The sequence below is a fragment of the Brugia malayi genome (genome assembly GCF_000002995.4).
Source record: "Brugia malayi strain FR3 genome assembly, contig: Bm_016, whole genome shotgun sequence".
In the NCBI taxonomy this organism is placed as follows: Eukaryota; Metazoa; Nematoda; class Chromadorea; order Rhabditida; family Onchocercidae; genus Brugia; species Brugia malayi.
The window spans coordinates 17552-44584 of NW_025062293.1; the positions used below are offsets into that span (position 1 = coordinate 17552).

Sequence of the window (27033 nt, forward strand, 5' to 3'; positions counted from 1 at the left end):
TAACTATTCTCATATATGTTTTTTGAATAAAATACTTTGGATTTTTCGTTTTTTTTTTTTCATGTGCTGATCACATTTGATCAGAAAATTGTATGCTCCGCGATACAAGAAGTTCTGTAAATTCAAAGAAGGTTTCAAATCATGAATGTATGATATTCAGACATATACAATCGTGATTCATAATTCATGCATGTATGGTACTCAGACATATACAATCGTCATCCAAATTCATGGATGTATGATACTCAAATGTAAATAATTATGATTCACTACTCAGACCGTTATTCACAATTCATGGATGTATGATACTCAGACCATTTTTCACAATTCATGGATGGATGTTACTCAGACGAATATAAATGTGATTAACAATTCATGGATGTATAATACTCAGATATAAGCAATCATGATTCACAATTCATCGATATATGATACTCAAACATGAACATTAACAATACAGAGATGTTGTGAAAGAGCGAATACAACCGCGATTCACAATTCATGGATGTATCATACTCGGATGATTGCAACTGTTATTAACAAGTTATGCAGGTATGATATTCGGACGAATATAACTGTAATTAATAAATCATAGATGTATGTGTATTCAGACATATACAACCGTGATCAACAGTTTATGGATGTACGATACCCAGGCATATGCAACCGTAATTAACAATTTAAGGATGTATGATACTCGGATGAATACATCTGTGATTAACAAGTCATTGTCGTGAATAGTTGTGGTCAGATACTCGAATATTTGTGATACAATAGTGAGATTAATGAATCTTTATAAAACGTATTATCAATAATCTGTAATCTGAGCAGTAGAAATAGGCTTTACAAAATCGGAGGAAATTGAGTTTTGTTATGAAGGTTATAGTCGACAATAATCTCTTGTTATCAGGATTGCATTTATATGGTTGAGAATTGGGCGTTTCTAAGATAAAATCACATATGTCGAAGTTGGAGGTCATATATGTGAAGAGTTAAGCATGTATATGGTAAAATCACATATGTGAGGAATTAAAAATGTTTACATTTAAGATCATATAAGGAATTTAAAAGAAGAGATCATGATGAGAGCTAATTTCAATTTCATATAAACATGAGTAATAAATCTTAAGAAGCCAAATTAATGTAAGATTGTTTGTGTAAGATGATTTATAATACCGTAAGATTGTTTACAATTTAAAAGTGATTAATTAGTTTTATTAGCTTTTCTTTATATTAAACTTATTATTTTGTATAAAGTTTTCGCGAAATTATAATTCGCGACACTCTCCACCTCTCTCCGTTTATTAAATTTTATTAAATCGTTTTTTTTTTTTATTTTTTATTATTTCTTCTTTTTTGAAATTTACAATTTATTATTATAGTGATTAGATGTCAGTTATTTTAGAATATCACTTATCAAGATGTTTATTCCTTTTTTTCTGTCAGCGAACTACATGTGAAATATATAACACATATATCAACGATCTAAATTTATATCACTTATTTGTTTGTTTTTTCTTCTGAATATAAATAAACTTATAGTATATATGTTTATTTAGCTTACAGAATAAAAAATAGAAACAAAAATCCGAAATGTATTATTTTGAAAGTTCATTTGTTGGATTATTTAAAATGAAGTGTAAAACACATAAGTTTTCATCCATTTTTTCTTCATTTATGAAATAGTAAAAATGAAAAAATGTTTTGTTTATAAAGCAATTTTTGAAAATTAATTATTATTAACGTTTGTTAGAAAATAGATAATATTTATCATTATTTATTAGAAAATTAATGCATGCTCACTGCTAAATATTCCCACAAAGCCATGGGCAATATTTACTTCATTTTAACATAGTACTAGTTTGCATCACTTAAATATAATAAAGAAAATGTTAATCAAATGAAATCAGTTGATTTTGATATATTTTTATATCAAAAAGAAATCTAAAAAAAGAAATAGGAAAGAAATGAAAATTAAAAAAAAAAAATTAATGAAATTACTTACCTCATCAAGGCTAAGAGCAACATGCGTAAATTTATTATTCAAATTTTTAAACATTTTTCAATAAAATCGAATAATGTTACCACCAATTTGTTCTACGTTTATCATATTTTTAACAAAAAATGTTACAAATTATCCAATGATATATCACTCTGATAACTGAATTAAATAAAATAGTATTTTGTTTGAAATAAATATAATATTCTTAGGTTTCTATGTCAATTATAATTTATTGTCTAAATTTTGAATTTTATTCCCTTTTTATAATGTAATAATTAAGATAAAGCAATTTCATTTAAAGTTTTTCAAATGTGTTTCAAATGTGTTAAATACCAATAAAATTACTTTAATCGTTAATTTTTTTGAGAAATAATTTTTGTTGCAATTTCAAAGGAAAAAAAAACAAAAGGAGACTCGTAATAGAAGTTTCAATAAATTTCTTAAGTTTATCTATTTCTGGTAAATTTTTTCCTTTTTTACTTGAAAACTTTCGAATAAACTTATATGGTTATTTAGACTGGATATTTTAATTATACAGTTAAATCTTTAATTAAACAATCGAAAATTAACTACAAAATTACCTGTGTTAATTTTATTTAATTTACTACGAATGATTGCATAAATTTATCAGTTTTAATATTTACAAACTAATTAATTGATAAGTTCTATTATATCTAACATTATTAATGCCCTTATATTCATAAGCTTATTAGTTTTATCCACAAACTCATTTCAATATATATTTAAAAAAAATCAAACCAAAAATTGCTTTAATGTTTTTTTGCGTTTGATAGAAAAGAAAAAAAAATTGAAACTAATATAGAAAGCATTGGATAAATGCAATAATTGATAAGAGAAATCAATTTAACTGTTTAATTTAATAATAACTGAGAACGATTCCGTAAAGCAGGAACATCAGGAAAGCGGTGAATAATGTTTAGATCCACTAACAAGCTTACGCTAAATATAAATTAAAATATATAAGATTATTCTATTTTTAACAATAAATGATAAGGCAAACCTGACTGGTATTGGTCAAAAACCCATCCTATTGAGGGTATACATTTTCAGTTTCAGTAGCATGTATTATTCGTAAAAACTTGAATGCTTAAATTTTCTTAATCTCCTCCTATAAAACTGTCACCAAAAAGAAAAAAAAAATCTGTGTTCATTAACAAACTATTTGGCAAATATGTTATTTTTTGGATCGAAATACTGAGATGATACATTTTCTGATGGTCCAATCCAAATATTAATATCGACACTGTCACCAAATGAACAGTAATCGAGAATTATAATATCATCCAAAAGTTCTGGAATTTGATCAAACGATGTTGCACTAAATAACTTGGATCATCTGAGTTCTGCAAATCTTATTAAATCATTTAAATATATTTTTACAAACACTAGGAATCTTTTTTTTTTTTCACAATCTTTTTAACACTAAGCAGATCGACATTGTCACATAACTTTAATAGATCTTAATTCTCGACTTATAGCAGCAAAAGATTCCTTTCGCCACCTGTCATTTTAACGGATTCAATGACTTTGTTATGTTCATTACAACTGCATTAGTTTTAAATAGTTATTTGTATGTTAAAGACGGAAAAACAAGAAATCAAGCATATGAACTGTACTGCTTCAGGACCAAAAAATACAGATTCCATTAACTTCAAAAAAGTAATAACTAAAAATATGCCATATGTCACATTCTATTAATTTCTGAATGAAATTACAAAAAGTCATCATAACTTGTTAACAGTTACCACCAGCATAACTGTTACCAATCTCAATTGACCAATAAAGGTACGATGACCAATAAATTTGTTAAAATATGAGAAGCTAGAAGGAAGCTAAGATCAGTAGCATAAGAGTGCATAGGAGTAGTAAGAATAATTATAAATTTGCTTTTTCAAGATCAATAGTTTCTACATAAAAAACGACAAATTATGTTGAAGTTCTTAACATTTATGTAGAGAACCTTTCTAGACAACTATTAATCTTATTTACATTTTCTAAATGCAGGCCACTAATTTACAAGTCTTCTTACAACTACTAGTTTTTTATTTCTACAACATCTCTTCAAAAGACAGTAGCTCGCAAACATCCATAATTTGAGTTCAGTAAAGGAAGTGGTGGTTGCAAAAGCTTTATAGTCTGTAAAAAAAGTAATAATGTGCATATTAATACGAAAGTTCTAGAAAAACTGGCTTACCATTTGAAATTTCAGAAAGCGTAAATCCTTGCAAAAAAGAGTTACTCATCGGAAAGTAAGTCGCCAGTTTTGATAAAGGAGAATGCAAATGAGGGCAAAGTTCGGCAGCGCAAAAAATTTTGCAAAACCATCAACACTACGACCCATTATTACGCCCATATCACAAGCAACATAGATCTAGTCAACATATGACAAAATATACAGAATGTAATAAATATATCAGTTAATACACTTCATAATACTGAAAAGTAAAGCTTAATAGTATAAACATTACCATTATTTTATCAAATACAGTTGGCATCATTAAAACAACAAAAATGCTTACTTCTATTCGCTTCTCTAATTTCAAACATACTACTCTACACATCATAATATTTGTGTAAAAAAAGTCTCCAAACTTCATCGATCTCTTCATAATAGCCAGTATTCAATTTTTCCCAAACTATTAAGACCAAAAAATTTTTTGTTTACTTCGTGCAAAATTTTATGCTAAAGTTGCTCGAGTGCATTCTTTATAAATTCGAATTAGTAAACAACCAATGACACTTTCTTCTGGCAAGTGTTGCAGATGGACTAGTCTAGGAACATCTTGTGTCTAATCTGTTTCCATGTATTTCATTTTAAAAAACGTAATATTTGATATTTTGAGCTGGAGATTATTTGGCCATGTGAGTAATCGTTGAATGCAAGAGTAACATATTTGGTTTGAGATACTCGATTTCAAGTTTAAGATACTCGATCTAAAACAAAAAAAAAAAAAAAAAAAAGGTGAAGGTATTCGATCTGTGTCAATTTAAGTGAATCTCACTTATTAACCTAAAAAGCAGAAAAAACCTTATCAACCTTGAATTTATTTTGACCAAAATGAATTTGCAAAAAGGAAGAAAATTTGAAAACTAAGTATACATTAATCATAAAAATAATCAACCTTGAATGACATGATAGTTTTATTCTCGTCATAACAGCCGGATCAAAGCAATCACCTGGTGTATATTTACAATCAGCACCGTCAAATGCAATGTAGGTAACTTCATTCGACGTGGAAAATAAAACATCGTCTGCAAAAAGAAAAAAAAAAATACATTTAAAGTAATATAACTGTCTAAAAGATGGACAAAAGTACTGTAATATAATAAAATATATTAAAAAGTACAACAAAATTATTAAATTCTTCGATTATCGCCAAAATAAATACCAAACATGTAGTATTAATACAGATATAAAGGTACAAATGATTCAGTCCCATCATTACAGATTACAATGTCGATACATTATGCTCAATGGATTATGTACTGAGAAATTCACAGCAATTTTTTATTTGCAAGGTTTTATAGTAAGTCAAATGTAACCAGCATCTCTAAATTCATCTGATGATACCATGAATCCAAGTTGTTCGTAAAACTTTAAAGTATTATGGTATCGATATATTATCAGGAGTTGCCTACTATAGAAACATTGTGCTAACTCGATAGCACGTCGACATAGGCGATATCCCACAGCTCGTTCTCGCTAGTCCTAAAAAAAATAAACAATTCTTAGTAAACAAAATCTAATAAACAACTTCTTTGTATTAAATTAAGCAAAAAACCAGGGATACACAGCAAACCACTTTTGAAATTAACTAGATATTTTATATAAATCACATCAAAAAGTATTACATACACTCCCTAAACTCACAACGAATAACCACGCTAACTCCTATCCCTACTTAAACTTATCAAGCGGCATATTACAATACACGTGCCTCACTCTACAGTATCCAGAAAAAACGTTGCAGAATCCTTCTGACTTGCAGCATAGTATTGGAATAAAATATTGGATATAATTGGAGAGGTTGAAAGGTGGCGACTTATTTATTGTGTAAGCGATAATTGGTTGATTACAAGAGTCATTGTTGCCTTGCTTGTGTTCGTTTCTAGAAAGATGATAAAGGAACTCTTTAGAGGTTTGAAGTATTTTCAAAACTAGGAACAAGAACTTTATTTTAAAAATTTCGAGTTTAATTTTTTATTTTGGGAATTTTTTTCTTCGGAAAAAAAATAAACAATTGAAATTAAATTGAAATTAAAACGAAAAATAATTTCTATATACAAAAAAAATTCTGTTTTTTTAAAAAAATAAAACATTTTCTATTTAAAAAAAAAAAATTAAAACAAAAAATTTACATATATTAATAAGATACTTTAATATTACTGATAAAGGTTTATAAATTCTTCTTACTTATATAATTAACTGAATAAGTTATTTTATTAATTTAAAAAGTATATTTTTGAGAAAATTCATTTATGCATCAAATTTCATCATTGATAAATTTTTTGTTAACACTGAATTAAAATCTGCAAATAAGATATTTAAATATGAAAACATACAATTCGATCCAATAATACATTATGAAATGGGCGAATTGATAAGGACTTTTGACATAAATGAAATTAATAAGTGATTTCTGCAAATATTTGATAAATCGAGTGTATTTGTGATTTGTTCATAGTTAATGTTTTAAGGGAGAGTTCGATTTATTCCTATGAATTTACTAAAAATTTAAACAATAGTATACTGCTCCAGTCTTTGGGAATCAATATATGTCTTTTCTTTTGTAATACTCTTCTCCTTAATGTTATTTCGGCTCAGAATGAGCTTCTGATATTGCATTCCGGTCGATTTCTTTCCTTAAGTTTGTTACTGAATGCTTTTGGACATCAGTAAAAAACACTGTGCCACATTCTTCTCTTGATCTGCCCCTAGAATAAATAGATAATTTTTTTAATAATCAAGAACTATATTATATAGAAAAAATAAAAAAAATCCAATCGTCATATGTATTTACAGAAACAAATATGCATATGCATAAGCATATCTTCATACTGACTATCCAGGCACATAAATCTTGTGGTGATTGACAAAATCGGATGTACATGAAATCAATACCTCGTATGTACGGTGAATCGCTGTTGTTAATCATACTAACCAGCTGTTTCCTAAAATTCTACGATGAATCAAACAGACTTTCAAATGCTTAGCAATAGTGCCCAATGTTGAAAAAACCAGAGCCATAATAACAGTTACTTACATTATCTCACTGAAGCATTACTAACAATTAGTAATGCTCAAATATAAACTGAAATTTAAACTGACAAACTCACAAAATGTTACTGCACATATGTTAAATTATAAGCAAAATTACTAGAAAGAAAATGCAAGAAAATGAATTTAAAATATATTATAAAACAGTTGATGATAACACAAATGAAAATCCACTGAAACTTACAATGATTTACAAAACCAGGTATGGTTTTTTAGTGAGTTACGTTTTATCCATACCTGGAGAGCCGAATAGTGAAAAGTTTATAAAGAAGACAGAATGCCGTACTCACCACTCCACCAGCACCAACACCTCTCACCTAGAGATTAACTTGCGTATATAAGATGATTATGTTTATATAGTTTATTAAGTTTTCAATTAAAGAAGATGTGAAATACCAGGAAAAGAAGGAATGCAACTGATCCCGCCGCACATGCGGTTATCCCTTGTGTTTTCCGTGTACCGCGCTCCTAGGGTTCAAGATGTCTCACCTGAAATGAGCTGTTATTAGCATAAAAAAAAAAACTACATTATAACCGTGTACGAAATTGCAGTTACTCAATGATGATGAAAACAAAAAAGATAACGGAATAGTTTGCTTTACATATGTTACAATATAAAACAACTTATACTGTAATAAATTTCTTCTGTAAGTTGTTGAAATCCTATAGTTTCCGCAAGGTAATTTTTGTAATAAATGCATTGGATAATATTCTCCAATACCAAAGCATTTAAATTCATTGTCTGCGTATTGCCCCACAGTGGCAAAATGTCGTTCTTCTTTGTTATGTTCTATAAAATATGATGACGTATCACGAATCAAATTAGCGCCATAAATGGAAAACATATATTACTATGCAAAATATTGATAAAGAAAGGAAATGTGAATTTTTTTCGAAAACCTGAATTTTGTTCGATGAATGAGAATCAATCTTTAATAAATCAAGCACATGGTTTAACTAATACTAATAAACTAAAAGACTGGAAGGAAAAATTAGCTAAATACAATATGAATATATTAAAATATAACTACTAACTCTCTACCCAGTTAAACAAAGTACACTTATATTATTATTTAAAAATAAAACTATATACAAATATGTATTTCAAAAAAAAAAAAAAAAAAAAACTCTATGAGCTGTCTATTCATTCCTTTCACTGGAAGACATAGCATAACTTGATGATTTATATTCTACCAAATAATAAGTAAAATGTACCTGCATGTCCGGAATACTATTATCTGTTAGATCACCTTCATACATCACATTGGTACTACCAGTACCAACTCCTGCGATAAGCAATGCAGCTGCTTACCATCCGCAGCTGACATATTTCACCTTAATATTTTTCATTTACTAGTAGAAAAAGAAAAATGCATCACTTTAAGCTTTTATCTTATCACATAATATTTTCATCGTTTCTAAGAACACAATTCTTCTGAAAAATCAGCACATGCAGTCTAGCAATGTCGCCAAGTCTAACCAAATTGACTCATACAACTATGACCTCTGTCAAATAACGCTCACCCTACACAAAATGCAGTCATGCGCCACTCACCTACAACCACATTATCAGATTCGCCACTGTGTCACGCTATTCCATGAAATAAGAGAGTTGGTTGCTATGAAATCGCTTGGATCATGTCGAACAGATATTGAAAAGAAAAAATTTCTTTCGCTCTTGTGGTAGACATTCGCGTAAAAAAAAGTCCCCCTGTATAAATTTATGAGGAAGTTTAAGGAAGGAACAATCAATATTTTTTATTCATAAATTTGGGAAAATACGAATGAATTATTTGCTAATACTAGAAAATAATTAAAAAATTCATAAAATAAGATACATTATTTCCTGCAATTAAAAATGTATAACAATAAAAAATTTAATAAATGAATATAAATACTGTTTGAAATCAAATTAATTAATTTCTTTCACTTCATTTGCTTTAAAGCAATTCAGATTTTCACTTTCATAATCTTTAACTTAATGAAGAAAATAAAGTATTCAATATTGAAACTTATCCATGCCTTCTTTTTTAAGAAAAAGGAAAAAAAAAAAAAAAAAACGTTATTATTTTACTTTTATGCAACTCTACAGTTGAAACAACCTTAAAATTATGAAGCTAATATTAAAATTATACCATACATTCAAACAAAAGCTTATTTATTTTATAGTATTTAATTTGGTAATAAAATTTATTCTCAAATAAAAAAAGAAGTGATTTTTTCGAAATGAAATACAAGCATCAAAAATTGTTGTAGCATATATAATTTTATCTAAGTATTTTGTAAATTTAACCCAAAAATTTCATCAAATCCTTGTGTGTTATTGAAACTAAATTCTTTTATTTTTTGCTTCTTTGCTTTAAACCAATTCCACTTTCTAACTTTTATAATCATTATTTAATTATTTTGCATCCTTCACCCAGTTATTTATCAACCCAAATCTTTTCAAAATCTTTACTCAGTTAATTTACAACAAGACTACATTCTGCAAGGTAATTCATGTAAAATAAAAATTTTGCAAGATAAATTTTTTTTAAAAGAATTTTTTTTTGTACTTTTTCTTTTATTGGTACTTTGTAATTTTTGGACTTGTTTTTTCGTCTTTTTTCAAATTGACTTCAACCTTTTGTTCTTTTCTCATTTTTTAATTGACAACAACCATTGATCATTTATAAAATGATTCATATCTATGTAATGTCTTATTTTGAAAATTAAAGAAAACAAAGTATACTTTCTCTCTGTCTCAAATCTCGTTAACTTTTTCACTTCCTTACTGCCTTTTACTCTCTGTGTCTCCCATTCTATCTATTCATTATATTTGAAATATTTATCAATTATTTTTTCTTTACAATCAATTTATATTGTCAATCTTTCTTCTTTTTCTCTCTTCTCTTCCCCTCTGATTCTGCCTTTCCTTTGCAGTTTTATTCTTCTTGGTTTCCTGCTAACTCACAACATTGCAGCTATTTCATTTCAGTACAAAAATTTGCCAAACTTCAAAATAAATTTTGATTAACTTTTCCTTTTTGTAATCATAATACCTCTCCCTCTCTCTCCAGTTACTCTCCAATAATTTTCTCTATATTTTTAAAGAAACTTTTCAATAACTGAATTCTACACCTCTAGATAGAATTGATATATTGTTAAATTTTTAAATAAGTGAGTTAAGATGATTGTAACTTATTCTCAAATTTGCTTACATCATTGATTAATGATTATTTTCAGCAATTTTTTAAAACTATTTTTATAATAAAGAAAAAATGAAAAACATGAAAAGTTTTATTTCGGAAAAAATCTCCGTATATTGTCAAATGATAAGATGAGAAAAGTTTATCAAATTATCCCACATTGCAAGTTCAAGAATATTATAAGACAAATTTGATTTCTTTGATCATTTTTTAACTTCGAAAGATGTATATATATGACTATTAAATTGAAATGTTTAAAACAGAATGGGAAATTTTTCTTTTCTGAAAAAAGAAATGGGAAAAAATTTCCTCTAATAGAATGAATATATCATCATTCTTTCATTTATTATTTAATATTTCGTAGCCATTTAATGCATAGTTAATCAATCCATTAAAGTGATTTTTGCTGTTTCGAAATGATAAAAAATAGAAAATATATTTAATATAATAATAAATGAGACGAAAAACTAGATATTAGTAATCAGAAATTTAAAATTATTAGGTGACAAATAAAATTGATTGATTTTAAGTCGTTATTTTTCACATAAAATATTTTAATTATTTCATTAAATATTGCATTGGATGAAATATTTCATTACATAGGTATTAGAAATGATTAGTTTTTAATAATTATTGTAATATTTTATAAAACAAAATATTTTATAATTTTGTTTTATCAAGAGAAAGAGAAAGTACAGAGAGGGAGAGAGAGAAAAAAAAGGGAAAGAAGAATTGTCTCATATTATTATTATCAGTGCTGTTCGAATGTGCTGAAATATCGGATCTTATATTGCAATGAATAATAATCTAGGAATTAATTTGAATTAATTAATAATTGTTTTATTTTTATTTACATAAAATTGTTTTAGAGTGGTAAATGGGGTAAAGAAGAAAAATCATCTAATCCCTTTAAAAAGGCGACAATTTTGATCTTCGTATAGGAATTCACAAGGATAAATTGGAAATTTTTGATAATCAAAAAGAGCTTCATATTTATAAAACTCGTATAATGTCAATTCAGTGGAATATTTAGCCATTCGCGGGAATGTTTCATGGAAAGGTATGCATTGGGGTGGTCGATATTATACTTTATTTTTTGAAATATAATTTCCGAGTGTAATCTAAAAACTGGCAAATTATCATTTATCATAAAATTATGATTTTATATTATCATATAAAATCTATCGATTGATTAATTTATGATTCAGAATAATTGATTTCTTAAAGTTTACAGTCTGTAATATCTTATATCTTGATATTAGCAATTATATTTTTATTTAATAAAATATCGACATTGATTTTTATATATCAATTCTTATCACAATTCTTATCGTTAGTAATAAATTCATTAGTTAATAATATGTTAATTTAATGAGAAATTATTTCTGTTTCATTTTTCATCTTTTTTTTTGTTTGAGGGTCAGCCTGAAGTTTTTTCTTTTTTTAATTTAGATTCGAATTCATACCTAAATTTGTTTTTACTAATTTATCAAGATATATCGTAATTTATTGAAAGCGCATTGTTTATCAAAATTGGCTAGTTTTCCAAAAAAAAAGGCCAAAAAAAAAGAATTGAAACTTTTAAGTGACTAATAACAGCGACAGTAATATTTTGCAGTAAAAAAAATTTGCTAATGTTTTGAAAAAAATGGCATAGGCTATTTTTTTTCAAAAAAAGAATAAAAATTATTGCACAATAATAGGTTATTTGCATTATTCATTTGTATTTTGTTTCTATTTATTATTTATTCTGTTCCATTTTATGTACTTTTTTTTTGTCGAACGAAGTAATTTTTCATAATTCCAATTAATTCAATTAATGAATTAAGATTTTTAAAGGTCAAAGTTTAATTTACTTTTAGATATTTATATAACTATGTAATTTTTTTTTCATTATTTTCTTTCTTTGATTATTTATTAATTTTATATTTTTTTTTTCAAATAAATTGAATAATTCAGGGTATCAAAAATTTTGTGTATTTATTAAATTTTTTATAGTTAATTGGAAATGATATTAAGGACAAATTGAAGATAAGTTAATAGAAAAAATTAAAATAAATTAATAACATTTGATATTTCGTTGAAATATATCAACTATATATTACAGACGAACGAATTTACTTCTATTATATTCCGAAAGGTGAATGTTTCGAGATTGACTTTGTATCAAGAAATGGGATATTCTATTTCACTTCAACCCAGTTTTAAGGAAAAGTAGGTCTTTTAAATTACTAATTGCTAATTTTTAATTTTTAAAATTTATTCTTCTTTTCTACCCTTATGCAGAAAATTTTGGAATAAAATAATATCATTTTTTAATTTTAGACATTTTTATTTTCAATACATTTCAATTTTATTTATTTTCAGTTCTTTCTTTTTACGTTTTTGTAAAAATTATCTAACTTACCATTATCTTGGAGGTAATACGCAGTGCACAAATTGGTGACATTTGGGGACAGGAAAGATGTGAAGGAATATTACCATTTAAGAAGGATTTTGTTGCCGTATCATTTACATACACCCTATTCCATTCAGGTAATTGATATTAAGCCTAACTTAATATTGACGAAAATGATGATATTTATAGATTACGTAGAATTTTTAAATGTGAAATCTTTTATTAATTTATAATACTTGCAAAATTATATAGTTATTAATTTCCTACATAAATGCCATTTGGCAAGAATTTTCGACCTTTTTTTTGCAAGAAGTTTTCTTATAACCTGAACTTTGCTATTGTTTTATTCAAAATGAATCATTATTTATTTGTAAGTGAAAATTTCAGACTATTCTTGAATAAGACAGAATTGCAATGAGTAAATTAACAAATTATACTTATTTATTGCACAGAAATATGGTAAATTTCAGTTATTGGTCCTCAAAATTATTTTTTTTTTTTTTTTTTATTGAGGACTAAAATTAGAGTTTAGTGGAAAGTTTTAGGTACTTATTGATGGTAAATGTTATGGTATATTTGCGCATCGTAAACAAAACCTTATGAAGACTGTATGGCTCTTTAAATAGCTGGTGATTTTGAGTTACAGGAATGGAATTCCCGATATAATTCAAATATTTTGCATTTGGTTCCACTTTTTTTTCTTTTGCTATCATATTTAATTTTCTATTATAAGTAATTAATTGTAAATTCTATTATTAAACTTTTCTCTATGTGTAACAAGTTAATTTGTAACGTTTATAATTTGGTAAGATATATTGATTGCTCATAGCATTATTTTTATCTTTAAAATCTTTGTTAAATTTAAATTTTGTTTTTTTCGTTTAAAGATATTTGAAAGTATTGATAGTTTTAAACATTTAATTAGACGGCTGAATTAAATTAACATTTTAATTTAGCTTCAATTTGAAAATTGCTATCAAAAATTGAATAATTAAAAACTCTCCATTGTTTTACTAAACTAATATTATGATATTAAAAAGAATCTTGAATTTTCTTTCTATACTGCTTATTTTCATAAATTTTCTTAGTATTTCAATTTGTTTTAATTCTATTAATGCATGATGACACCTTGTAACTATTTCAAATTCTTATTTCAGTGAAATAAGCATTTTCTGAAATTCTAAAAATGAAATAAAAGAAAGGGGTGGAAATGAAAAAAAGTGTGAAAGGGAAAATAAATATATGCTTAATTACGTAAAGAAAGTTGAAAAATAATTATGTGATTAATTTTTATGTAATAAATTGCTTTGACATAACATTGGATTATAAATTTCAATTATAAAATTATTTCGAGGATTATAAAATTAATGATTTACAATGAAGTTTTACTTTCTCTCTCCCATTTTTTAGGCCATAATATTTTATTTTTAAAGCTTCCATATTAGATTTACCACATTAGAAAAAAATTGTTCGTATTAATACTATATTCAGTTTTAATCAGTAAGATTAACAACATCTAAAAATTAAAAGTATTTAAAATTCATCAAAGAAAATGATGAGAAATATTGAAAGAGGAAAAGAAAGCATTGTATGAAATTAATTTAAGTAAAGGTCCAAAACAGTTTCATTTGTACATCAAATATGGAGAGGTTGTCGTCTGAGAAAACTTCGTTTGATTCGGTATATGGTGTGGTCATTGTATAGTAATTGACGTGTTCAAATGTCATCGTGTAGTAAATTTGAGTTATGATATACTGTTCACCAAATCACTTGATTTTGAGTAAACACGTCAATTACGCAGACATCGAATCAAACGATGTATGCGTAATATAGCCGAAATAATTTTTCAGATAAATTTGCTTATCGAATTAACGCCAATATATGATCTAAAGATGTTAATGCGATTAGCAATCATAAAGCTATGCAAGCGTACGTAATTTGTATCGTATATTATCCATATAATTATTATGTATGTTTTTTAATTCTATCGAGAAGGGTATTTTTTAAATGAATATTTTTAAAAACTTTCAGCTATATTTCGGTTGAAAATTAATTTTATTGATAAGGTTCTGTTTTTTATGTAATTGATTATTTTCAGATTCCAAAGATGGATCAATTTCGGATAGATGGGCAACGTGGATTTCTGAGAGCAGATGATGTATGTTTTTTTTTCGGAACATTTAATTGATGGAGTTAGTAAAAGACAGGAATTATGATCAGGAATTATGATCTATCTTCTATATTGTTTATATAATTTTTGCATTCAGATAAGTCTATTTTTTTTTCCTTTTTTGGTGTTCAGCATAAAAGAAATATGTGATTATAAAGTGACGAAAAATAAACACAGAAAAGCTAATCTTTCATAAGTCATAAATTAAAAAAGTAAGTGAAAATGCTTTGTATGCTTCAAAAATTTTATGACTTTAAAATGGTAGGTACTCATTCGTTTATTTCATTTACAATTTCAGATCTTGAGCATACAAAATTTCAGAGCATACAAAACATTTTCTACCTCATGTTGTACGTCTTTGTCTTATATCAACATTTATTGAAAATGGTATCCGTATGATATTATTTGTTATTAAATTTTGTACTCTGATCAATAACATAAGTAAAGATCATTTAAGAGTTTCATACTATTATAGCGGGCAAATTTGCACTCTCTCTGAAGTACGCCAAAAACAGAGGACTTCGAGAGTAAGCGTAAAATTCCACAAATTGCTGTTTCTATCCGAGGTATTAACATGGTCAAATAAATCTAAACCTAAGTTAGTACTGTTTACTTTTTCAGCATTACTTGAACAAAAAAAAATGAAGCTGAAAATTTCATCTTTAATGAAATAAAATTGAATCTTGAAGGTTCTAATTAGTTTCATTTACTGGTTGTCACTTCAATTAATTTGAATTTTTTAAAAATTGAAGTCTTCAGTGCTCTCTAAAAAAACAAAGTGGATGACAGTATAAATTTTTCCAAATTGATAATATTTTGTAATAATATAGTTTCAGAATTTTTTACTTAATTTTTTCACTAATGGCCGGTAAATATTCAATGCATTACTTAACTTTTGTTTCATTCCATATAATTTCATCTTTAGTGAAAATTCAAACTTCAGATTCAAATACAATCAATTGTAATGTTATAATTATTTCCATCCGAAGTATCGCAAAAAAAAAAAAAAATATTATAAATGAATAAAAAATATTAACAAATGAATAATTTTCGCTTGCAATAACTCTATCATTACTGCTAGATACATTTTCATTAATTCCATTAAACTTTACTTTTTTGCAGAGCTAAATTTTGTTTTTGTAAAGAATGAAATTTCAATAATTTAATCCGTGGAGAGGAATGATCTATGATAGTTTGAGTATTTGAAATAGTTGGAGAATCTTTCAATTGAACAGGTAAACTAGAAATGGTACTTATTGTTCGAGTATTTTTATTGATATGATTTGATTTGCTTTTATTGCCATATTCGTTTTTGTTTATCTCGTAATTTTTGTTGATGTAATATTTCCATTCCTTTCTGTAAACATTAACATTTGCATAGATATATGAACTATTAGCTAATATTGGCTTAAAATTTAACGATGTAAATTTTATGATGCTTAAATGATGAATGAATGTTAGCATCAAATCATTAGGTGTGATGTGCTTAAATGCTAATATAATAATAAAGTGATATGATAAGGGAGAAATGATTATAATACACGTTTCTTTTGAAAATTTTTCTGATGTCAGTTGTTAATTAAACTTAAATCGATTAAGAAACAACTTACTATGATTCTCGTCTTACACACATAAATTTTGCAATTATTCGAATGATTTCTTCAAACATTAGAACACACCTATACATACACACGCACACAGACACAGAATACTTTCTGTTAATTTGTAATGTGTGATAATAGGTTGATATGGAAACGACCAATGATTTTCAAAAGCTTAAGATGTGCCATATTGCTAATCTTTAATTACTAAGTTTTTTTTGTTTAACTCAAATTTATTTAAAAAAAAAAGAAGAAAGAAAGGAAGATAAAAGTAAAAAGCATTTGTAACGGATGTTATTACTGCAACAACTTTTGCTGCTATCAACACTTTAACATTCATTGATCATTGATAATTCTCTAATCACTTCCCTCTGCATTACTACTTCTTAATATCACTAATTGATTATCGTTATCTAGGCTTATCTCTTCTACATTCAATCTTTATCAGTTTCCTTTCTTTCTCTTATCATTATATCTATAGGTTTATCTCTTCTACATTCAATGTTTATCATTTTCTTTTCTTTCTCTTATCATTATTTCTAGGCTTATCTCTTCTGCATTTAATGATTGTCATTTTCTTCTCTTTCGCTTATCACTATATCTAGTTTTATCTCTTCTACATTCAATGTTTATCATTTTTTCTTTCTCTTATCATTATTTCTAGTTTTATCTCTTCTACATCCAATGTTTATCATTTTCTTCCCTTTCGCTTATCATTATTTCTAGACTTATCTCTGCTGCATTTAATGATTATCATCTTCTCTTTCGCTTATCATTATATCTATAAATTTATCTTTTCTGCCTTTCTTTCCCTCAAATTCTAACAATCCGAAAAGCACTAAAATGAATGTTTGACGTGAAGCAACTGTTGAAATAGGATGAAATGGTAGAATTCTATTCTTTTCCTCTCACAATTCTACAATCTTTCGATTATTTACAAAGCTATGCCATTTGCTGAGAAGTTAGTTAGTCAGTCGTCCAAATGTGGTGGAATATTTCAACAACAATACAAATTGAAATTTAAACCAGTAGCGCAATTTTCCATTTTACCGCATCGCATTTTCTTTTTCACTCCTTTTTTTCTCTTTTTTTCTGCAAAATAATTTATTTTTGATTTACTTTTAATGTAAACTATTTCATATGTTGTGGAATATTTCATTTACATTTTTTATATTGTTTATTTATTAAAAATTATTATTAAAAATTATTAAAAATTATTAGTTTAATAATTGTATAAATTATTATAATTAGATAAATAGTTCTTATGTTTTCATATCTGCTTATTGTTATTTTGATTTTATTCAATTTATTTTCCATCAAATTATTATATTTACTTTCAAAGTTTTTGGATAAAGTAAAATTTGCGTATTCTTAACTTATTGATTAAAACAATGAAAGGATATTCACTTACATTAATAATTAATTAATTAATAATTAACAGTTATCATTTAATTAATTATGCTTCAATCATAAAGAAAAAAAATTCTACCAGATGGCATATTTGCTATTTTATAATTGGCCGGAAAAATTTTTCTTTCATTATTATTTTTATTTCTAAAATTATATTTAAAAATTTTTTCATGAAAATTTTTGTCACAAATTTTACAATGATATCTCTTTCCCATTGTTTGATTACAATTGAAGAAGTGATAATATAAAAGATATTGATTGCACGGTTAAATAAAGAATATAAAATCAAAATATTTCGTAAAATTTTCATCAAAAAGTTTTTAAACATAATTTAAAAAAAAAGAAAGTTTGGTGAAAAAAAAAGGAAAAATTTTCTGCCAGATGGCATATTGCTAGCAATCTCAAGATACGGAAAGAGTATGCAATGGAAAGCTTTTAAAAGAAAGAAAAAATGAGCTAAGATCGAGAAATTCATATTAACATAAATACAAATATCATTTCTGATTAAATTATGATATGTTATCATTAGAATATAGCAAATGCTTTCTAATAAGTAATTATAAAATTAATCAAATTATCCTTTTTTTTTTTCATTTTTCAGAAGATTAATATTTAGATGCAGTAGAAATTGTCATCTCCTTTATCAGCATTATCGTAATGATGATAATGGTTGAAGTGATAATAATCTTATCGATGATTAAAGTGATAACAGTCTTATCAGCAATTATCTAGCTGAACAATATATGAACTTTTATCAAGAAGCAAATCGAACAAGCATAGCAATTTGATTGAGATATTAATTAATTTTGGTCTTTTGATTGTTTTGTTTAAAAAATTTCTTTAAAACATTTATCAATAATATATATATATATATATATATATATATATATATATATATATATATCATATATATATATATATATATATATATATATATATTCATCAATGTTTAGCTAAATTCAATAAAAAACTAAAACTAAAAAAATATTTATCATTGAAAGTTTTTGTTGTAAATAACAAAACATCTGATATGCAATTTATAAAAAAATTTGTAAATCTTTTTAACAAACCTAATCCAATTTTTTCTTTTCTTTATTAACTATTTCATAGGATTACAAAATTAATTTATTAATTAATCGTATTTTTTTTTTTTTTTTGTATTTTTTTACCTCAATGTTTTAATATAGACGAGAATAAATATATATCGATGGATGAATGAGTGTGCTTTTTTTTTTTAAAGAATAAATAATTTTGTAAACATTTCAGCACTGTGAAAAATCAATTCAAGCAAATGTAAACTTATCTACAACTTACTTTAGATAAAATATTTAACAGTCCTTTTAATTTTTTTCTTAAATTCTTAAATAATTTTTGAAATTTCTTAAATATTTCTCTGCATTTATCGAAATTCAAAATTTTCATAATTTCTTGAAAGAAAGAAAAAAAAAAAACGATATGTTTTAAGAGAGAGAGAGAGAAAGAGAGAGAGATGTAAAAAAATTGCAGAAATTTTTCATTACTTCTCAGATTCTTTCTTTTTTCCTTTCTTTTTTTTCTCTCTTAAAATATAAGATGAAATGATTCAGAAAGATTAACAATTGTTTGAAAGAAATTTAAGAGAGAACCATCATATATATATATATATATATTTCATAGACATAAATAAGCATAGCCATTATCAAGAAAAATATCCAACAATCAATCTGATCTTGTCCATTATTACCAAGGTGATAAGCTATAAGTAATTCACATTAAGCTAACATCTCTATTCATAATTATAATATATTCATGGATTACTAACAACACTCAGTCATTTATTTATATACTGAAATTTTAGAAATTAGAAAAAATTTTACAAAAAAATTTTACAAGAAAAAAAATTTTACAAATTTTTTCTTTTTACTTTGCTCTTTGAAACTTATCCTTCAAATTTCATTTCCTTCTAATATTTTTTCGTCTTTTAACTTTTTTAACTTAATATTGATTAGCTTTCTTCTTAAAAAAAAAAGAAAAAAAAGGAAAGGAAAAATATAAAAGTAAATAAAGCAAAGAAAAAAAAAAGTATAACAAAATACTAATTGAAGGATAAATCAATCAAAATCTAAGATTGAAAAACTGATATCACTGAAATGTTTTAAAATAATCAATAAATGATCATTGGATGATCACAGATAATCTTAGCAAATACTTTTTTTCTCTCTTATTTTATCACTTTCAATTTATTACTTTCAAATTAATAAAATTATTAAAAATATTTAAAAATATTATATTTAAGAAAAATTTTACATAGCTTCATTAGAGTTAAATTAATTACATTGTTGACATTCTTACATATATCTATGCTAGATAGATAAGTGAGAAATAAATATATCTTATCACGATAACATTTGCAAGACTTGTATCACATATTTTTATCAATTATGATCTTATCATAACTGATATTATTTAAATACCAGTAAAAAAAAAATAAATAAACATTCCTAAAAAATGTCTTATCTCTTTGTTATATCTTATTTTTGCGTTATTGCATATTGGTTTTTGCTTTTTCGTTTTTTTTTTCTAAAAAAAAAATACATTTTATAGGCTTATTGTAGCTTTCATTATTTATTAGATATATTTTTAAATATAACTTATAATTTTGTTTAATTTTAATTTTAATCTATTTCAAATCGTCGTTGTATGCATATGGAGTAGTAAAGTGTTTTGCATACTTTAGCAGAAATATTTACAGCTGAATTTAATTGTGCTTAAATTACAATTCTATTTGTCAATTTTCAATTATTCTACTTGAAAATTAAATTTTTATAAAAAAGAAAAATATTAATTCTTTTTTTTGTAAAAAAAACTAGATATTTGAACAAAAATAAATTGAATAATGCAATTTATGAAAGAAACATTTATTTAATATTTTTCTATTTAAATACTTTTTTTTTCATAATATTCGTTTAAACTACCAGCGATGCCAAGTTTACCAGAAACACGAGTAAAACGATCCAGAACCTTCGAACAAGTCAGCCTTGATTATATGGGTCCTCTTTCAGTCAAATCTAATACTGGTCTAGTCAAAAGATGGATAGCACTTTTTACGTGCTTCACTACCAAAGCGGTGCATCTAGAAATGGCGGAGAATTTATCTGCCGAGAATTTCTCACATGTTTTAAGAAGATTTATCGCTCGACGTGGATATCCAAAATTAATATTAAGCGATAATGCTAGCCAATTTCAACTGGTATTCAAAACTATTATGGAAGAAAACGCTAATTTTTTGGCGACAAAAGGTATGATATGAAAAAATACTATACCAAGAGCACCATGGGGCGGTGGTGTATATGAAAGACATATAGGACTCACAAAAAAGGCATTAAGAAGAGCAATAGGAAGAAAACTTCTAAAGGAAGGAGAATTAATAACATTAATAGTTGAAATAGAAGGAATCCTTAATACCCGTCCATTAACTTATGTAGGGTTTGACGACTACAGAATCATTCGTCCAATTGATTTTATATCACCTATGGCTTCATTAGATCTACCAATAAATTATGATAGTGATCAAGATGAATATACCCCTTATACAATAAAGACTAAAGATAAGTTAATCAAGTATTGGACTACCACTCTTACCACATTAGATGTCTTTTGGAAGTTGTGAAAAGAAGAATATCTTACAAGTCTTAGAGAACGCACACAAAGAGAATTAAAATCACCTAGAATAGTAGAAAAAAGAGTACCACATGAAAATGAGATAGTATTACTAAATGAACCAGAAGTACCTCGTGGTGTATGGAAATTGGCAAGGATAATAAAAATTAATTGAGGATGGGATGGAAAAATAAGGAGTGCAACAATACAATTACCGAATGGAAAACAAATCGATCGATCAATAAATATGCTTTATCCTATGGAAATAGATGCTACTGAAGATAAAGAAGAAAAAGTGGAAGATGAACTAGAAGAACCCATTGCTCGACGAACCAGAAGTGCTAAAAAATCACAAACTACAGTCTATGCAAAGGACAAGTTTAATTTTTTGGTAAAAACTTTATCATTAATAACGATGATGTCATTAATACCAAGACAGGTATTAGCCAACAATAGATGTAATTGGATTGCTGGAGTACCCTTTAATATTCTTGAAAAATGGAATTGTGAAGAAATTATTCACAAAAATGCTACATATCACAAAGTGGATGTATACACACGCACCCAGCTATAAAATGTAGCAACATTACACGGACTGTATGCACGAAAATTTTTCTCAGAATATCGCTATCGGTAGTATCAGACCATACGTCTACTACCGCAACTTCCTCACAATTCTGCAGATATTTAAATGTTCGAAAACAAATGAACGGAATTGGACTAATTCAATCTTCTCCTAATCAATGGATAACGAATAAGGAAATACAATACTCCTATGGATGGTTAGGAGTTAACTGTCAATCAACGTCAAACTTCATATTAACTCAAGGAGAAATTCTCCTCTACGATGGAAGAGGGTTAGTCTCTAACTTTGAAGATATAAAAGACTGTTCGACACAAAAGGGTGAATGCATAACGAATACTAGCATTATCATATGGAAATAGCAATGATACGACCAATCATTGTTTATATCGAAAGATCGGAAGATTCAAGGCTACAAAGTATAACAACCACTTCATCATCGATGAAATACAAGCATCGCTTATAATTGATAAAAACCCCCCTGTATTAAACACCAAAATTTGTAGATTCACCTCTCCAATTTTAATGCAGGGCGATATAGTTATTGAACTAGACGTTGAAAATGACTCGAACTCTACTACAAAATTCAAACGAAGAATAACAAATAAACTATTTTAATGATGGAAAAGGCTCCGGATAGAAAGTACGATCCTGAAAATGTAAAACTTCAATACCTTTCTGATTCACTAAGACAAGAATTCCTTCAACAACTCAAAGAAACACAGCAGAGAAGTTGCCAAAACAGAAATAACCTATTACTTTTGACCAAATGGCTATCAATCAGCAATCCTACCCTTGCCACGAAACTAATACTTCAAAGAAACGATGTGATAGCTAAAAGAATTAACGGAAATTTGATGGTGGCTCCTTGCAAATCAGAACAATCAACAATCGAAAATATCGAATTCAAAGGAGATTTAATAAGTAAGTTTGAAATTGAAAGAATTAATGCAGAATTGGAAATCTTAACTCAAAGCCAAAAACAATTAATTCAATACCACATCAAATGAAGGATGAACTCTTTTGGCAAGAAATTTCTGAAGAAAGAGAAGAAATTATCGAACAAATGGTAAGGAAATTCAACGAAATTGTTCTACCGATAGAAGAAGAATTTGAAAATATGATAACACATTGGAAATTGATTTTTACCTATATAATTATTGTAACAATATTAACTATTTTTGTCATTCTGAAGTGGAAATTTAGGTTAGTTCAATCCGTCTTTTATCATACTCCAAAACGAAGTTCAAATCAAGCTACCATCACTACTCTCCCTACAGAATTAGCACACACACAATTCCAAACTAAAGAAATCCCACTTATTAAACTCCATACATTTAACTACATACCTCAAAATCACTCTCTCAAAGTTATATCTTCCTCTTCCTTTTTTGGGAGTGTCGCGAATTATAACATCACGAAAACTCCTATCTAAAAATAATCCCATAATATCATAAGTTATCTCTACATAAATCTAATTTCTTAAGACTTTTTACATGTGATTTTCATCATAGATACGTTCAGTTCTCACATTGTAAATTCTCAATTTTTTAGACACTTCCTACTCTTCAGACATCGTAAAACAATCCTACAGTATCTTAAATTATCTCTCTTTAAATCTAGTTTTTTTGGTTTATTACACATGTAATCCCATATCATAAATTTTCAATTCTCATGAACATTTCCGATTCTTCACATTTTTATCTTAGACACGCCCAATTATCACTCATATAAAATTCAATCCTAAAAAATTACAATTATTATTTGTCTTTAAGGTCGATTATTACTCGGTTAACCAATTTCAATTCCTGCGGTTTTCTTTTATAAATTTCTTCTCTTTTTATTGCTCGGTTTGTTAACATTACGTTCTAGAAAAATAAAGGTTTATTAATCTTCCTACTGTATTGCAACTATTCGAGTCAACCAGACAACTTTTCACGACAAATATGTCGAGGCGAAATCTTTCATCTTTTCTACTCTATGCTGACTGACTTCCACTTTTGGCGTTGTGTGCGGATCCATGTGAACTTTCGGATGATTTTGAAGTTTGTGAAACTATCCAGTCAATTTTGCTTAGTGTCTTCTCAGTAAATGACTTGGCTTAAATTTATCAGTAGATCAAAAGCTTTGAATGATAAATTTGTTGAAAAGAAGCTAAATAAATGAAAAGTTGTTATACTAATTTACTATGTGTAAGTAATTACTGAATTGTGCGAGAACATTTTTCAATGATTTCAGAGTTTTTGAAAAATAATTAAATATTTGAAAAAAATTTGCAAATGATTCCAACTTTGAAATCGACCTAATTCAATCAAATTAAGTTGAATATCAACTAATTTAAATGCAATCAATTTTAATTAGTTTAAAGAGATCTAGAAAACTTCTAACTTGATTATCTCGATCCTTCTATATTTGGTGCATTACTTATTGTTACTGGTGCTGGCTGTATAATGCTTTCTAGAAAAAGAGAAAAAAGTTTCTAAGCTAAGATTACAATAATTTAATGTAAACTGCGAAATTTCTCTTTATTCATAAGAAAGTCATTCATTATATCACTTCTCCGAGTTATGATTCATATGTTTAAAATTCGGTTGATTCACAAACGAACAGTAGATTTCTGATCAAAACAGTTTTTGGAAGTATTCCAAAAATTTTCTGCATTCGATGGATGACTCAATTAAAATCTGAAAACACTGTCAATTTCCCAAATTAGTGAAAGTAGATTAAATTGTATAAGTTGCACTATCAACATACTCCCTTTGTGTATAACAATTTTATCGTAGTTTATATTTTAATCAGATGTTAATAAGAAAAGTTTAGTCTACAATAGTTATTACTGTTTTCTGAAATGCAAAAGATAATAACACCGCAGAGAAAAAATATCTCAGTCATATTTCTAAATTGTAGACAGTCTAAAAAGTTGGGGTGGTATAAAACTTTAATAACAGCGTTTTTAAAACTAAAATATTTATGTAGTTTAGTGTCGGACACTGCAATCAACAAACTCGTTTCGTGTATGTTGATCCTTGGAATGGTGCAGTGGGTGGGCATCAGAACCGTTCTGATGACTCACTTAAAGCGAGCGGGTACTTTCGCATATTCGAAAACAAGTAATTTAAATTAAATGATTTCCAAAATATTCATTCTGCTATGAACTATGAAAAAAAATTGATCCTATTTTTAGATAGTAAACTGCTTAAAAACAATTTATTGTTTGGTACAAATTTTGATGCGGCGAGCTCTGCGACAATTATACGAAATTAATAGATATTTAATGATAACAAAAACAGCGAAATACAAATTACTTACCAATAAAATGATGGAAGTAATCAGTGAGTTGCAGGCTTTGGTCGATCAAGAGAATTGAGGAAATTTCAGTTCAATTAGTTATTTTTCAGTGCTCTAAAAAAGAGAGTATTTGAAAATAAAACAAATAAATTCTTCATTTTATGAAAAAGTAGTGGAAAAATTCATTAAAAGAATAAAGCTTCAATTAAAACAGATAAAACAACTGAAAATGTTGAAAAAGTCCAAAGCAAAAACGAACAAAAGAGAAAGGAAGAAATGAATTAAAAGGATAGAAATGAAAATAAAAAAGTAATTAGGAATATTTTACAGATTAAAATATTGCTCAATGCCAATAATAATCGAAAAGAGTGCGGAAGAATATTCAAAAAAGAATCATATTTTTTTCATTTCTTTCTCTTTTCCGCATACATTTTTTCATATTCATATAGTAATTATCCTATTCCGTTTACAGTACCCATTCATCCTTATTTACTAACATCGTTAATTAGAGCTTCAAATATCAGTATGATTAGAAATAGCATATTCTTTTATTCAGATGGTATTAAGGTAGAATTTTTCAGCAACAAACAATTAAGGTAGAATTTTTTTCAACAAACAAGAGTACCAAAAAAGAAATTTCACACTCAATTCTATAAAAAATTGCTCTTAGTCTTAAATCTTAAATATTACAAAAGTGACAAAAGTGATAAAGAACCAAACGCTGATAAATGATACTCTCATTAAACTTTTTCGAAGTTTTTTTTCAATTTCTTATTTTAATTTTATCGTTTCTGTCATTAGAATGATCCAAAAAGGGTTTTTTTTTTTTTTTAAATAGTCCGAAATCTGCATAAATTCAACAATTCGGATTTCAATTATGACAGTGAAAAACGAATTTCTTGTAAATTTGATTTGAGCTTCCAAATTGTCATTCATTCTTATTTGGGATTAATATGTAGAGAAGCCTTTTAAACGAGCAATCGAGCAATATCTGCTACAAAATGCTAATAGCAAGAAGTAATTGATTAGAAAACATTGCAAAAGTGGACATTTTCAAGTGGGAAAAGTGCGCATTCGCATTCCTATTTTTCGCTGTGTTTGCAAGTAGAAATAACTTGGAAATTTTTTATGAATTTATTTTTTATGCAAAGAATTTTCGTTGACTTGGAAGTTAAACGATGTGCATCACCACTTGTACATTCTGGTGGCTGCCCCTTTGTTGAAAGTTGTAACTGTCATCTATGCGTGTCATAAGATTATTTCAAAAATACCATCTAGTTAAAGCATTATTGAGTGAGAATTGAAAATTGAATCCGTTTTTAATTGGGAAAAATCGAATTAAGTTCAAATTAAAATCAGAAACTGAAGGTAAAATGAAGATTTATGGTTGTGATAAAACTGGATTGCATCACTTTCTACAATTTCAGTTTTTATCAACATTTGAGTTCCTATTTT

General features: G+C 26.5%; 3 protein-coding genes and 1 non-coding gene across 4 annotated transcripts; 2 read left to right on the top strand and 2 right to left on the bottom strand.

Moving 5' to 3' along the window:
* Positions 1–2647: 2647 nt before the first annotated feature.
* Positions 2648–2722, bottom strand: Bm16847. Its single transcript, XR_006228119.1, has one exon. It is a non-coding gene; the product is annotated as a small nucleolar RNA Bm16847 (small nucleolar RNA).
* Positions 2723–3181: 459 nt separating this feature from the next.
* Positions 3182–8794, bottom strand: Bm8282 (Uncharacterized protein; the record flags this gene model as incomplete). The annotated part of the gene is made up of 10 exons (XM_043082857.1): positions 3182–3341; positions 5146–5275; positions 5683–5732; positions 6901–6958; positions 7146–7195; positions 7539–7618; positions 7698–7769; positions 8023–8091; positions 8517–8587; positions 8782–8794. 10 exons carry the CDS (start codon positions 8792–8794, stop codon positions 3182–3184), a joined length of 753 nt encoding a protein of 250 aa, XP_042938791.1.
* Positions 8795–11534: 2740 nt separating this feature from the next.
* Bm1112 (Uncharacterized protein) lies at positions 11535–12707 on the top strand (the record flags this gene model as incomplete). Its single annotated transcript, XM_043082858.1, has 2 exons — positions 11535–11549; positions 12597–12707. 2 exons carry the CDS (start codon positions 11535–11537, stop codon positions 12705–12707), a joined length of 126 nt encoding a protein of 41 aa, XP_042938792.1.
* Positions 12708–14808: 2101 nt separating this feature from the next.
* Bm14332 (Uncharacterized protein) lies at positions 14809–15075 on the top strand (the record flags this gene model as incomplete). Its single annotated transcript, XM_043082859.1, has 2 exons — positions 14809–14856; positions 14986–15075. The coding sequence occupies 2 exons, from the start codon at positions 14809–14811 to the stop codon at positions 15073–15075; spliced, it is 138 nt and encodes a 45-aa protein (XP_042938793.1).
* Between the last annotated feature and the right edge of the window lie 11958 nt (positions 15076–27033).